This window comes from Phyllobates terribilis, unplaced genomic scaffold (assembly GCF_046119375.1).
Source record: "Phyllobates terribilis strain yellow unplaced genomic scaffold, ASM4611937v1 Scaffold_5__5_contigs__length_657084704, whole genome shotgun sequence".
In the NCBI taxonomy this organism is placed as follows: domain Eukaryota; kingdom Metazoa; phylum Chordata; class Amphibia; order Anura; family Dendrobatidae; genus Phyllobates; species Phyllobates terribilis.
In genome coordinates, this window is record NW_027362765.1 from 602,782,612 (window position 1) to 602,799,120 (window position 16,509).

At 39.9% G+C, this 16,509-nt stretch overlaps 1 protein-coding gene across 21 annotated transcripts in view; it reads left to right on the forward strand.

The window, feature by feature from the left end:
• The window catches only part of KCNMA1 (potassium calcium-activated channel subfamily M alpha 1), a 731,255-nt gene that overhangs the window by 701,117 nt on the left and 13,629 nt on the right, over nucleotides 1-16,509 (forward strand). For 20 of the 21 annotated variants that reach the window (XM_073686045.1, XM_073686039.1, XM_073686043.1 and 17 more), the window contains one exon: nucleotides 1,600-1,824. In XM_073686045.1, coding sequence (XP_073542146.1) covers nucleotides 1,600-1,824 — 225 coding nt within the window. Of the gene's footprint in view, nucleotides 1-1,599; nucleotides 15,095-16,509 lie in introns of those variants that run through there. The other variant, XM_073686060.1, reaches the window with a different exon arrangement.

The following is a 16,509-nucleotide window of genomic DNA, read 5'->3' on the forward strand; positions in this document are numbered from 1 at the left end:
TCATCTCATCCACTAAATCATAGGAAGAAGTTGTTTCAAAATATCTTCCTTAGCCTCTGGAGTGCTATGGCTTAGGGGACGAAGGGTCATATCAGATAGAGGTATAATTGATTGATTTGATAGTTCCTTAATGTAAATGATTAACTGTTACCGCGGCGGAGGACCACAACTCCGCAGAACACTAAATCAAACTGACTGTCGCTTTCAGAGGTAACATCATCCTGCTGTGAATGAAACAAGTGATGTGCCTTATATTCCATACCGACCTCCACTTCCTTCCCACTAATATGCTTGACAGAGGCAAAAGAGCCCAGTTGTGCACTGCGTTTGGTAATATTACTGGGGGGATTGCTGGTACCTTTGGTGGTGGTAGTGCTGCTGCTAGTGGCTCCAACAGTGTTTGCTGTGGTATGTGGGATTTTTTTTGTTACACTACCCCATCCATTGCCACTTTTTCTTTTACCATATATTTTGTGCAATGATATAATTAAGTTTTGATAATCTTTTCAACCACAATTGTTGAAACCTTGCCAAAAAAGACATAACAAGAAATTCTCGATAACTAGGTACACATAGAGAGAGAAAACCGTGGCAGCAGGCCATAGTGTACAGTAGATGTGGCATAGACAGTTGTCAAATTGAACTAGTAAAATAGGTGTCAAACACAGACTAGGTTTTGTTTTTGTTTTTTTTAGCCAAAATTCTATTTTTGTTTTCAAAAAGGACATAGCAAGAAATGGTCCTTACTTAGATGAATACTTGGTCACAGATATGGTCTCAAAGTGTACCATTAATAGTTACCCATCCGTTTATTGCTACCTGCCGCCCCTCTACTCCTCAACATGGAAAATATTTATGAGCAGCCACCAGACAGTATCAGGCGTGTCTGTGACCAAAGTTGGGGGCCACACAGAAAGTCATCAAGGGCCATAGGTTAAGCACAACTGAGCTACACTATATCACTGATCAATCACACTGAGTCTGGTACTGCTGCTGCCACCTTTCTTATCTCTCCCTTCTCTTATCAATTGTATCTCTGTATTTGCAGACAACTACTCTCATATTCTTCAGCGCTACAGTTGTACAATATATTACTGCCGCCAGGATTATTTGTCCAAGGGCTTCTATTCCTATCTCTATTGCTTAGCTGCCAGCTCTAACATCATCCTTCTATTGTGAATTGTCCTAAATGGCTGCTACATTCCTTGATTTGGCTTTACACAGGCTCTGATAGTCCTTCCTGACTGGTGGCGCTATACCATATGTGATAGCTGCAAATTATTATGGAGAAGCCCGCGTGGCAGCGCCTGAGGTCATGTGAGCCTTCTGCAGCTGATACAGTCTCCTGCAATGTGTAAAATGACAGTGGGCATTTTATTATCAATTCGCACAAATCATATCTCAGATTGTTTAAAATTACTGGGACCTGCAAATTTCGCAAAATTTGACATGAATTCGATTTGCATCAAATCAATTTTGCTCATCTCTACAAACCAGTGTGAAATTTGCCCCAGTGATATGCCATGTATCATTTAATAAATGCTAAGATTGCTCTTGATATGTGTGTGACCCAAAAAATACTGTATCTCTTTTTTTTAGGTACGTTATTACCAATCCTCCTTATGAATTCGAGTTGGTTCCCACAGACCTCATCTTCTGCCTGATGCAATTCGACCACAACGCCAGCCAGTCTCGTGCCAGCCTCTCACACTCTTCGCACTCTTCACACTCCTCTAGCAAAAAGAGCTCATCTGTTCACTCCATCCCAGCCTCAGCCAACCGCCAGAACCGTGTCAAGGCTCGCGATGCCCGAGACAAACAGAAGTACGTGATGGAAGACAGACTGTGAACAGGGCTACAATTTGGGAGGGGAAGACAGTGGGGTGTTACTATAGAAATTAATCTTGACATCCCACTCTGTGCAGAAATTATTTGCAGTTTTCAAGACCAGTGAAGGGCCTAGTTGATAGAAAAAAAACTGAGGTTTGGGAAATATTGGTATAGATCATTAGAAATTAGAACTTCTATTTTACACTTTCACGCAAGAGTGTACATTTTATGGGGGTGTTATAGGTATACTAGATTAAAAAGAAAAGAGTACAGCCATGGGTTATCAGTGGCTGAATAGTCAAGGCTAATAAAGGGTGTGAAATACATTAAACCCCAAAAACTCTTGTTTGTTGTTACACGTGTCAAACCCTTAACAGCATCCCTGACGTTTGCCTATTAAATCCATGTGTGCATCAGTGCCCCTGCAACATCAGAAATGCCGCTCTTCCCCCCTTCCTTTCATTGTTTTGGTGCATGGCGTTCTGTGTTCTCATACCTTCCCCACAGAAGTCCCCATCCATTCCTCAAATCCAGAAGTCATTTGCTGTACTTGTTGTTCAGGATTCAGTGTATTTAGCAGATGTTAAGATGTCCGCTTTGAAGCCTGTGCTAAACATGAATAGACCAAACATAGTATAGGTAAAGTAATGCAGAGTCTGCTCCTTATATTGTAATAGCCTTAATAAGTATAAATGCACATTGAGAGCAGATATGTCAATGTGCCCAAGTGGAAAATGTAACTTAGAATATGTTGCAGATCATCATAGTCATCAAATAGCTCTAATTTTATGAAATTTACAACACCTAGTTTTTTACTTTGTCATTTATAGAACTTTCCAATGGAGTAGTGAGTGCATAGGTTATTATTGAAATGTGACACTTCTTAAAACTAAGTCTCCTTCATTATGTTTACAACATATTTATTTTAGTAGGAGACAAATGTAATATTTACATACAGCCCATAGGTTTTTTTTCATTTTTTTTGGCCTTTTTTTGCTCACGTTTTTTTCATGTGCTTTCTTTCTCTAGAGAAGTCTTTAAAAACATGCATGAAAAAAATGGCAGCATATCACATTTGGAAGAAAAAAAACAAAGAACCCCCAAAATGTCCTAAGAGGGGGAAAATAAGCATTTTATTTTTTCCTTTTAACTTCAAGGGGGTCTGTCACCATTAAACTGCTGTCTAACCACTTATATAATACAGGTATGTAGTGGACTTAGCCCCTATGTAAATGACTTTGTAAGTGCAGATTTTAGTTGTTTGGTTGCCAGAAAAAATCATTATTTTGTATGCAAATTAGGGAGTTTCAGTGCACCATTGGTGAGGCTAAGAGCTCATTAAGCCACGCCAATTTGCATACTGAGTACTTTGTCATATATTGATTGACTGTGCCCAAGCAAGCGCTGCCTGACCTCAACCAGCAACTCTGATGTTCCTCAGAGTGGTGACACTGCAGTATTCCAGCAGTTCACAGGGTCAGTGTGTGCTCTCATCGCTAGCTCCTGCTTGCAGTACAGTACAAGAGGCCGCAGACAGGAGCCAGTGATGAGAATGCACAATGACACTGCTGTAGCCCAGCCGTGCGCAGTTCACACAGGGTCGGTGTGCGCTCTCATCGCTAGCTCCTGCTTGCAGTACAGTACAAGAGGCCGCAGACAGGAGCCAGTGATGAGAATGCACAATGACACTGCAGTAGCCCAGCTGTGCGCAGTGCACACAGTGTCAGTGTGTGCTCTCATTGCTGGCTCCTGTCTGCAGTACAGTACAAGAGGCCCAGACAGGAGCCTGTGATGAGAATGCACAATGACACTGCAGTAGCACAGTGTCGGTGTGTGCTGTCATTGCTGGCTCCTGCTTGCAGTACAGTACCAAGAGGCCACAGACAGGAGCCAGTGATGAGAATGCACAATGACACTGCAGTAGCACAGTGGCTGTGTGTGCTGTCATTGCTGGCTCCTGCTTGCAGTACAGTACCAAGAGGCCGCAGACAGGAGCCAGTGATGAGCGCGAACACTGACACTGCAGTAGTCCAGCCGTGAGCAGCTCACCCAGTGTCATTGTGTGCTCTCATTGCTGGCTCCTGTCTGCAGTACAGTACAAGAGGCCGCAGACAGGAGCCAGTGATGAGAATGCACAATGACACTGCAGTAGCCCAGCCGTGCGCAGCTCACACAGTGTCGGTGTGTGCTCTCATCGCTAGCTCCTGCTTGCAGTACAGTACCAAGAGGCCGCAGACTGGAGCCAGTGATGAGAATGCACAATGACACTGCAGTAGCCCAGCCGTGCGCAGCTCACACAGTGTCGGTGTGTGCTCTCATCGCTAGCTCCTGCTTGCAGTACAGTACCAAGAGGCCGCAGACAGGAGCCAGTGATGAGAATGCACAATGACACTGCAGTAGCCCAGCCGTGAGCAGCTCACACAGTGTCGGTGTGTGCTCTCATCGCTAGCTCCTGCTTGCAGTACAGTACCAAGAGGCCGCAGACAGGAGCCAGTGATGAGAATGCACAATGACACTGCAGTAGCTCAGCAGTGCGCAGCTCACACAGTGTCGGTGTGTGCTCTCATTGCTGGCTCCTGTCTGTGGCCTCTTGTACTATACTGCAGACAGGAGCCAGTGATGAGAATGCTCAATGACAGTGTAGTAGCCCAGCCGTGCGCAGCTCACACAGTGTCGGTGTGTGCTCTAATTGCTGGCTCCTGTCTGCGGACTCTTGTACTATACTGCAGACAGGAGCCAGTGATGAGAGTGCACACTGACACTGAGCAAGGCTGTGATCCTGCAAAGTCCCTACATGGCCGCTAATTGAGTTCAGACAACGCTTCCTTGAGCTCTGTCAATGAAGATATGACTAGAAGATTAGTATGCAAATTAAGGGGCACAATGTTGCACCAAAGCCTCCTCATTTGCAGAAGATTTTTTTTTCTTTAGGAAACTAAACCACTAAAGTCTATACTACAGATGAGATTTTTTAGGGGCTGAGTCCCCTACATACCCGTATAAGTGATTTGTTAGCATTTTGTGACTGACAGATTCCCTTTCAAGATAACATTTGTTTGCAGCATTTTGTACCACAACAAAAGTTTCAAAAAATTACAGGAAATATATCACAAAAATGATGAATTTTTCCCAGAGTGTGAAGCACCCTGATGCAGATTATTAGTTATGGCTCAAACGGCATCTCTTTGCATGGCATTTAAAAACGACTTCACACCAGGACGAATGTGGCCAGTTTTGCCTTTATTCTAACAGCACGGCTCTCCTGAGTAGTCAGGCTTTTTTTTTTAATCTACCATACGGTTCCCCAAATATGGACCTTTTTATTTAATAATAGCTTTTGTGATCTTAACGAAGGGGATGTGGCTCACAGGATTCTCTAGGGGCGTCTTTAGGTTGCTCTGTATTATTGTCCTGTGATCCACTAGTTCTTGGTAAAGACCATAAAATGTAGCAGTAAAAAAGTCGATATCTCTGGAACTATATAGCGGATTTTAAACTATCAAAAAAGGGAATACTTGGCAGCAGCAGGAATAAAATAAAAGCAAATACTGGCCACTTTTAACTTTTTTGACAGGTCCACCTTAAGATCATTTTGTTTACTGTGCAGAGGAAATTAAGAGAGGACATAAATGGTGTGGAAAAATGCTGCAAAGTAAGAATGTTTTCAAAAATAGAAGTTGTAATAGTTTATTTTTGTCAATTAACAAAATGAAAAATGAATGACTGAAAGAGAAATCAAAATCACATCAACATTTGGTGTGACCGCCCTTTGCTCTCAAAACAGCATCAATTTTTCTTGGTACACTTCTTGTACACTGTTTTTGAAGGAACTCAGCTGGGAGGTTGGTCAAAAGATCTTGGAGAACTAACCACAGATCTTCTGTGTATGAGGCTTGTGCAAATCCTTCTGTCTCTTTATGCAATCCCAGATAGACTCAATGATGTTGAAATCAATCAGATGCCTCCCTTATAGTGTTCCCTAATAGGGAATGATTTGCCTGTATTTCTCAGCATTGTGGATATCATTAATCTTAACCAAATCCATGACTCCATTTGCTGAAATGCAGCCCCAAACAGTCAAGGACCTTCACTTATTCACTGCACCTTGCAATCATTATTGCACCGCTCTCCAGCCAACAAATTGCTCTCTGTTGTAGCCAAATACCTCCTATTTTGACTCATTATTCCAGATCACCTGCTGCCATTTTTCTGCACCTCAGTTCCTATGTTTGAGATGATTTCTGGACAGACTTCTCCAAACAGTAGATGGGTGTAGTTGGGTCTCACTGGTTGCTGCCAGCTGATTTCGCGGGGAAGCATGTTGTTATTTTCATCTGGTTCACTAAGTATCCTTGGTTGACCACTGGTCCTCAACACTACTCAATACTTGGTGTCCTCAATGTTGAGAAATACAGACAGATACTTACCCATCATGAAATACCATCAAATAGGTGTCTGATTGCCTCCAAATTTATTCTGCAGCAGGACAACGACCCCAAACATACAGCCAATGTCATTATATGGAACTTAACAGCTGGTGCATGCTGCCCAATCCACCAGCAGAATGTATGAGACACTGGCTACAAAATTTCAGCCAAATTTGTTTAACAGCCAAATTATGGAGATGCTATGCTTTTACATTGACTAGGTAGACATTGCATGTGCTATCCCTAATGAAGGAGAGCAAGTTTCTCAGAAACGCTTTGGATTTTGTTGCATGCTACATATTGTAGTTGTTGTGAGATCACACAAGAACCTACAGCTCCATTTTTGAAAGGACAATATTTGTAGAAAGTGCCACCAGCCAGGACACCATCCACATACATTCCGTGCACTTATATGGCAGAATACAAACTTTTTATACGTTCACCAACTCTAGTACATTTGGACACTTACTGGCAGTGAACAGGTTGGTCAATCCTTGGTTTCGTGTGTTTATTAACTTCAAATTCTCCAAGTTGTTTGGAAAAACCTCCCTGCTGAGTTTCTTCAAAAACTCTGTGCAAGTGTACCGAGAAGAATTGATACTTTGATGCTGTTTTGAAGGTAAAGGGTGGTCACACAAAATATTGATGCGATTTAGATTTCTCTTTTATTCCTTTCATTCCTATAAACTACTAACACTTCTATTAAATAATTTTTACTTTGAAGCAATTTTTCCACAAACGTGTAAACGTTTTACACAGTATCGTATACTGTATGCTCAATTTCTAAATTGAGTTCATAGGTTGGTAGTTAAACTACAGCCATGTACATAGGCGACAAGATCTGTAAAATGTTTATGCATTATCGTTTTCCTTTTCTACATTAGAGAAAATTCACTTGTAAGTCTCTACATTAATTTTTAAAAAATGTTTCCATAACAATCTGGATCCCTATATTGGCTCTACAGTGATAAACAAATATACCTGTTACTTGTGGCAATAGTAGCTGCATAGAATTATAAATATCTGCCTCATCTTTGTGAAATTCATATCCATGCTAAGCAGTGGACTCGATTGTGGCATGTCTTACTGTCACTTTAATTGGTTATTATAAGAATACTGAAAGAATATTTTGTGTATGCATTAGACATTAGTCCAAACAGTTTGAGGCATCATTATACTGGCGATAAGCATATGCATATTTCATTCAGTATAGAATGTCCTGATCCCGATTCACCTTATTCAAGGTTAATTATTATTATTATTATTATTAGTTATTGACAGTGCAAAGATAGAACAGGTACCATTCTTATGCAAAGGCACTCTTAGTTACCATGAATTACGGGGAACCTGGTTTGATAAAGTGCCTTACTTCATTGTATAGTGACAATACAGTTTCCTTCTTAAGCATATGTTTGATAATACAGATATACAGCCTAATCAAAATTTGAATGTTAAAATCAAATATTTTATTCCAATATTTTTATTTTCTAAACAGAGAAATGTAGACTATGAAAGCAAAAACAATCCAGTGAGTATACTAAGGAACTAAGTTGATGAGTAAACTCTCTTTATGAAATATATTGTAGGCATGTTCCATGAAGGGCAATGCTCCATTCCTGTACACATCTGTTCATCTCCTCGGTCAGTGGGCTCCCATATGTGACTCTACCTATTGCAAAACAGCATTAGAGCTGGAGATTGTTAGACATGGAAATTGTAGTTACACAACAATCAGGGAGCCATTGGTCACAGTCCTAGTAAAAAAAAACATTTTGGGAACTGAGATAGAAGGTTATTATACTCTTTTCAAAGAAAGGAGTTAAATTGTGTGCAGTGTGCAGATGTAGCATAGTTTAACCTCACACTTCATGTATTACATATCATAACATAGCACATTCTTGATATTCAACACTTTAAATGATGTAACAAACTAACTCACCTTTAGGGCTAAAAATGAATTTTGCAATTGGGTTTTATGAAAAATTTTGCACCATTTTGCTTTAGCAGACTCTATGTTTCCCTGCCCATTCAACTTTAATGTGGTCTATAGTCATAAATCAGCTGAAAGGAGCTCAGAAAAAAATAGATAAGAGTTAAAAACATCCTGTCACAGTGGGCTGACTGAGAGATTCTCAGGTAACTGATTCTGCAGCTCGCAATAGATGGTCCAACACAAAGTTTTTAGAAGGCAAATAATGCTGCATTTTAATGAAACTCAATTGTAAACATTTTTTTTTCTTTTTTAATGTATTAAATAAATTTAGGTAAAACAAATTGTCCTCAGAGATGGTCCCCACCTACAAATGTAATACACCTATATCCATATACATACTGATGAATTATTATTTGGTGTGTAGGAGGGTGTCTATGAAAGCAGATTATTAGGTAGATGATCCCTTTACTATTTCTAATGATTCCTAATTTAGACAGAAATTATGAAGGACATCTTCAGACTATTTTGTTGTTTTTATTTACAGAACTGACATTTGGCCCTGATGTTTAAAGGGAATCTGTCACCAGGGTTTGTCATCTAATCTGAGAGCAGTATGATATAGAGATAAAGACAGATTATCATTATAGGACTAGTAAACCTGCTTCTTGGTAGTCCTCCATATTCATCAGCACTGTATAGCCTCACCCCACCACTGATTGGTATCTTTATACCTATGCACAGTGCACACGGAGAGCTGTCAATCAGTGGTGTGGGTGGGGTTGTACTCAGCATTCAGAGAACTGCTAGATCTGCAGCTGATGAAATAGGGATTTTATCAAAACTGCAGCAAAAAGTCCAGTAAGTGATACATTCCTGGAATCAAGGTCTCTGCTTACATTATGCTGCTCTCAGATGAGGTACAAAAAGCAGGTGACAGATTCCCTTTAAATGGATCATACAGTATTTAAATATTGGTTAGCTCTAAGGATCACATTTATATCAATCAGGTTCTGTGCAATGCCTCATATAATATACCATAGGCTCTGTAAATACCCACATTAAATTGCGTGGAAAGGGACAGGCTAACTTGGCAGTAGAAAAGAACAAAAGAAATTCATGAAGTCATAAATAGTTTAAACATTGCCAGGTATTTTTATAGTCTTCCACATCCACCAATGTCTTGATGCTATAAGCATTAAACAGCAATGCAGCTGTATATAACTTATTAGTCTTCCTTTGTTGACAGCTTTCATGCACCTTTTATTGAAGGTGCATTCACAATATTTACTGCACTCAATTAGAGTTATAAGGAGGGAAAAAGGAAAGTAACCATCTGTAAGGCATGGTAGAGTAAAAGTAAATAAGGGTTACATGGAGACCCAGTCTCATGGGATGCTACAATTTGACTTGGACATATTGCTTCTTGCTGGGCAAGCATCTTTTTGGAACCAAGCATTCCCATGCTGCATGTTTGCATTATAACCATGGCCAAGGCTTCCTGTATCTAGTAAAGCCATTTGGTTAAACATACTGTACATATATGTGCAATCCTAGACAGCAGCGGATGTGCAGGAAAAAATGAGCAGATTTATCACTGTACATAAATAACTGACATAAATACATACACAATAAGGTGGTGTTCATGAGGTTTTGCACTATTTTCTCTGTTACACAGATGGTTTACTGAGCATTACTAGATTCATTAGGCAAAATGCCCAAACCACTTTGCTCTTTCATGAGGACATAGAAGCCACCCTTCTTACATAGTGGCTTTTGAACTTTCTATATAGGAAATAAAATATTTAGTTAAAATATTGCGCACAGGTCCCATGAACTGGCTGAAGATTTTTGTATGTACTACTAATGGCTAATACGTACAGCATGGAGTAAGGTGTCTTCCCTGCAATAACGTTCATTAATAATGTGAAGCTTCAGCTCTTGGTGGCACTGTAAGGACAGAGAATTGACAATCCACTGTAAGAGTGCACGGCTGCAGAGAATTTCAGATCCGGTGGAGTCATGAATGTGACTTTCATGTGCTGGAAACCTTTTGCAGAATTTGTAATTCACTGTTGCCCTTCTTGTAAAATGAGTGAATGCGATAGTTATACACAGTTCTTTAATATATTCTTCAAAGTGGCAGGGATCCTCAAGCTTCAATACATTTTCTTTAATGAGTGGATCTACAGGAACGGCTATTTCCAGATTCATTAAGGCATTGTATATTTTGTTGTATCTTCTTACCATGGTGGTCTTCAAAACCATTAACTGACACCAAAGCCCCTGCTATTTTTGATCACTTTTGTTAATGTATACTTTTTCAAAGTAGCAGGAACAACACTCACATACATATACATTCATATATATTAAGATATTACCTATTTTTTCCAAAGAAGATATGTATATTTGTCCTTGAATTAATGATGTATATACAATTTAGTGTACCAAATTACCCTTGTTGAGATGCCTATAGAATGGGCTTTCTCTATGTGCATGCTTATCGGTGTCTGTGTGAATGTTTAGATAGGTGACTGTAAGTAAAATATGTGCTCGGTTTAGGTGCAGGCCATAACTTTTGTACATTCCTGCTTGTCCCACACTGGATCATTTACACACATTTCCAAATGTTCATCAATATAATTTCAATGAGACTCATTTGCTTTGCTTACAATCCATGTATCTGACCTCAGCTTATAATGTATCTGAGCAAAATCCTAGCTAGGCCTTCCTTCACCAAGAACAAAGAATCAGTCCTAGCCCGGCAAAACTAGTATGGCATCTTGCACACATGACCTGCCAAATTCTGCCCCTATGTATAGTGACTTCATTCATATAGAATTACACCGTGGAGACATCTTCCGATCACTAAGGTCTACAGTCATTTCTTCACCACATACCTGGCATTTTCTCTTATTTAGACTACCCAGGTTATAATTAAAGAGTAACTGTTGTTTTATTTTTCCCCCATAAATTAGTAGAAATTGTGAAAATAAGAAACCTTGTAATATATGTTATGAAAGAAATCTGTTTCTTTCTCCTCCTAGACTGATCTTTCACTCTCAATATTCTCAATTCACAGGTAAAATCTAAACATAGTAATGTAGGTTGAATAAAGACCTAGGTCCATCCAGTTCAACCTTTCTCCCCCAATTGTAGTTCCTACACTAACACTACACTAACTTACAGTACTAACCTACTGGGACTAGGCCTCACCAATGTATTATTACCATTATTATTATTGCCGCCTTATTACAATTAAAAATGAACTTGTTTATAATATTTTAATTAGTTTTATATTTTGTATTACTCTTGTGATTCTGGTAATGGTATTACTAAAATCCCTATGCCTAAATCTGTTGATCCAGAAGAAGGCAAAAACCCCAGGACACATTCAGCCAATTTGCATCACAGGGAAAAATTCCTTCTTGACCCTGAGAAAAGGCGATCAGTGCAAGAACCCTGGATCAATCCTAATTATGATACTGGTTATGTACTTACTATTACTGTACTAAATGTACTACTATAGGTGTAACATTTTGTCTAATTTAACTATAACCCACAATGTTATGTGTATCGAGGAAATTGTCCAGCCCTTTTTTGAAAGCTATTATAGTGTCGGCCATTACTACGACTTGTGGTAGGGCATTCCACAGTCTGACTGCTCTGACTGTAAAGAACCGTTTCCTGTTTCACAGAACACTGATTTTCTCATTTCTTAGAAAGCAGATGACTGTTGGTGATCATAAAGTTCTATGGAGAACTATAAATGTCACTTCAGGAGAACTTGCAGCAGAATGTCAGTGCCTGCTTCTGGCTCCTCCCTTCTCCACAGAATCTCATAAGCACCAATTGTCATTTCCAAGCTCAGTAATTTAAACATCTGTCTTCACCAAATACAACTGTTACCCATGAGTTGAGAATGAAAGATCAGTCCAGAAGGAGAAAGAAGCAGATTTGATAAGATATATTACAAAGTTTCTTATTTTCATGTCTGCTTATGATTTATGAAAAAAAATTAAAGTGATAGGTACACTTTAATAACATGCTGCCTCATAAGGAGAGTGTAACGTATTACATACCCCACATCTGTTTAAAAGACTACTATAATATAGAGGGTAAACATTTAGTATCTAATTTTCGGCCCAATATTTTGCATTGCAAGATTGATTCAGAGCACAAAGACTTCCTTCATCAGATAAAGGGTATTAGGAGACTGAGAATCAGGGATTATTGTCTGTTTCCTTCTGTAAAGTGTCCACTCCAGTCCATGGGCAATGTCTGGTACAGCAACTTAATCCAAATTCCGCCCATGATACGATTTATAGCAGGAAACAACCATGTTTTTCTAGTCTTATGCACCCTCTTTAGTAGCTAGTTGCCAACCAACATCTCTTTGAAGGAAACAGTGAGATGGAAGGTTATTAAAAATGCCTGAAAGAGATGTTTGAGAAGAGTAAATGTCTTAAAGAAACGTTTCAGAAATATTGGATTCATGTAGGGTGCATTCACGCGATTTTGGCTATTTTTGTGTTCACAACAAACAAATATTTTAAAAAACGGATGGTTTGCATGTACCCACAGTTCATAATATAGTTTCATTTATTGAATAGCAGAGTCTAGACTGGAAAAATGGAAGAGAATAAGAGAACAGATTATGTCCTCAGTGTGGGTCAGGACATGGACGAGAAATTCTGTTGCATAAATAAACTGTTAAATAAATGAATATTATATTATCTACCTCTAAATAACTGAAATACATTGAACTGTATGGCAAACATGACAAATTATCCACAACATCATATTGATCTCTGGTGAGAATTTTTTTTAAGTAATTTTTAGTTTCCTTGTTATTATGATTTTTGACATTTTTACAAAGCAACAGGTAACAAAAGAAGGTTGTAGCTAAGGCTGTGTGCCCACTATGCGTTTTTTAAGCAATTCCGCTGCAGAAACGCTAAAAAAACATTTGGTAGAAGGTCTACAATTCTCATTGCGGAAAAATCCGCAGCACTACCAATTATTTTGCAGAAACGGGGCGTTTTCGCCGCCATTGACTTGCATTGGAACGCATGGAATCCGCATCACTGGATCTGTACATGCGGATCACATGCGTTTCAATGTGCGGATGATACCCGGGTTTGGAGAAGAGGAGACTCTCCTCCAGAGCCGGGTACCATAGAACCTGTAAAAAAAGAATAAAATAAAAAATAAATATTATACTTACCTTCTGATGGCCCCCGGTGTCCTTGTCTCGGCTTGCCGGCAGCTCGCGGTAAACTAAGGCTGCGTGTCCACTATGCGTTTTTCAAGCGTTTTTGCTGCGGAATTTCCGCAGCGAAAACGCTTAAAAAACGCTTGGTAATACGTGCCCCATGGTCCCCAATGATAATCCGCATGTGCTGTGCACATGCTGCAGAAATTTCCGCTGCGGATTATCATTGCGGAAAAATACGCAGCGTATTTGCCGCCATTGACTTGCATTGAAATGCATATTATCCGTGTCAGCACATTTGCACACACGGATAATATGCGTTTCTATGTGCGGATGGTACCCGGGTTTGGAGAAGAGACTCTCCTCCAGACCCGGGTACCATGGAACCTGTTAAAAAAGAATTTAAAATAAAAAATAAAGATTATACTTACCTTTTGATGGCCCCCCGGTCTCCTCAGCGATGCGTCCGGCCTCTTATATGGGTTGCGTTGGTGTGAGGACCTGCCATGACGTCATTGAGTCATGTGACAGGTCACGCGACCGCTGAAGTCGGCGGACGCGTGACCTGTCACATGACTCAATGATGTCATCGCAGGTCCTTTCACACCACCGCAACCAATACAACACACCGGACGCAGCGGAGAAAACACCGCGGGCCATCGGAAGGTAAGTATAATCTTTATTTTTTATTTTTTACCATTCTTATTCTTTTTTTTTTAACTATTACTTGGTCACACTAAATAAATCCATGCCGGTTGCATGGATTTATATAGTGTGACCAAGTTGTCAAGCACTTTTCCAAGTGATACGAATAATCGCTTGGATAATCGCTTGATAACCCGCATGCAGAAATGCATGCAAAAACGCTTGACAAACGCTTCTACCTGGCAGGAAAAACGCATGTACAATCCGCATGCGTTTTTCCTGCCAGGGAGAAGCTTAAAAAATATGCAGCATTTCTGCATCGTGGGCACTTAGCCTAAAAGGACCTGCGGTGACGTAATTTAGTCATGTGACGGGTCACGCGACCGCTGATGTCGGCAGGTCCTTTAGTCTACCGCGAGCTGCTGGCAAGCCAAGACAAGGACACCGGGGGCCATCAGAAGGTAAGTATATATTTAATTTTTACCATTCTTTTGGTCACACTATATAAATTCATGCCGGTTGCATGGATTTACCAAGTTGTCAAGCACTTTCCAAGTGATCCTAAAATCGCTTGGAAAGCGCTTGACAACCCGCATGCGGAAATGCATGTGAAGAACGCTCCACATCTGCTTGTCCCTGGCAGAAAAAACGCATGTACAATCCGCATGTACAATCCGCATGCGTTTTTTCTGCCAGGGAGATGCAGAAACGCTCAGGAAAAAATCCAGAGAATTTCTGCATCGTGGGCACATAGCCTAAAGGACTTTCCCAGGGACAAAAAAAAAAGAAAAAAATATCTGTCTGTCCCTAAAATGAGTCCGGAAGCTGTTACCTCCATTTTAATTTTTTAGCTCCCTTCGGCCCCTGCAGCCATCCTTTTGGTCTGTTAATGTTTGCATCCTGAATTTCCTTCTAGCCCACTCCGTCCCGCTCTAGACCCCATTTCCCGACCGGTAGTGCCTTCTGACTCTTCTGCCGGAGATGTATCTCTCACTGATCCCTTACTTCTGCCTTCAATGTCCGCCCCTTCCCGAAACAGATCACCACCCACCGACTCCTATACCATGGAAAGACTTATAAGTCTATGCCCCCACTGTGTCTCCTTCCTAACATTTCTAGTACACCTGTCCTTAAAAAAATAAAATGAAATTGTCTATACACCAAGAATTCATTTTGAATTTAATGAGCCGCAATTACTGCAGTCCACAACTCAATGTGAACTACATGTTCCAGCATTACCTGCTCAACATAGCTCTTACTAGGGACATAATTATAGTACCTTGACCTGAATATAAAACATATACAAGGGCCTCATAATTACTCGTGTCCTTATTTGATCTCCTTCAGGCGCCGGGTAATGTTTGTGCCATTACTGCGCCTCCTAGAGGCAATTATTGCTCTGTTCTCTCTCTTTAGGCCACGTTCACGCGTTCAGTATTTTGTCAGTATTTTCCATCAGTATTTGTAAGCCGAAATTAGGAGGGGAACAATCAGAGGAAAAGTATAATAGAAACATGTCACCACTTCTGTATTTATCACCCACTCCTGGTTTTGGCTTACAAGTACTGGGGTAAAATACTGACGAAATACTGATAATGTGAACGTGGCGTTAGCAATAGTCTCTGTTTCTATACTCTATTAATTGGGAAGAAGTTGCCTAACAGTGCGCAATGCAAGGCAAACAGTTTCCATTATCGTTGTTACACTTTTATTGTCTCCTTCACTTAAGATAACTCATACAAGCTATATAGATGGAGGATTACTAAGGAATGATAGAAAGACCGCCTGTAACTCTTGCCTATTATATGCCCCTTAACATGTGTAGATGACTGACCAATACATAATACGTGACAACTGAGATTGCATTCTGCTGACAACATTCATATTGTTTTGTAAAAGCTTTTTTTATTCTATAACATAAGCAATCTATATGCCCTGTGGAGAAAAATGTATAGAATACAATATTGTGCCAAAATCACACACCTCTCTAAATGCAAACCACTCAGTGCCTTATTGCACGTCACCAGATAGAACCATTGTTAGCTTCTCACTTTGGACACTCTGCTGCATGTTCTTTTTCCAGGCTCTTCACACTCGTGTATTTTCTGTAAACCAATTCTGTGAAGTAAAAAACAAAAAATACATTTGCGAATAAAAAGAGAAAAAAATATTTGTGCTGTTTTTTCCGAGGTCAATGGGAGAAAAAAAAACAACTGTATGGCGTTTTGACTAGATGAGTAGTTTCTCTTGCCACCGTAGTGTAATGTAGGCTCTACCTCTTCCAATCTGCGCTCATTGCTGTCTTTATGACTGAATATGGGGAATATGTTTTAAGATGGACTATACCATATATTTTTCAGCAGTTCACAAAATGTTTTAGTTGAAATAGAAGAATTATTGATTAGAAAAGTTTTATTTATTTTTTTGTTTATCTAAGAAATGAGATGTGAGGTCATTAAAGG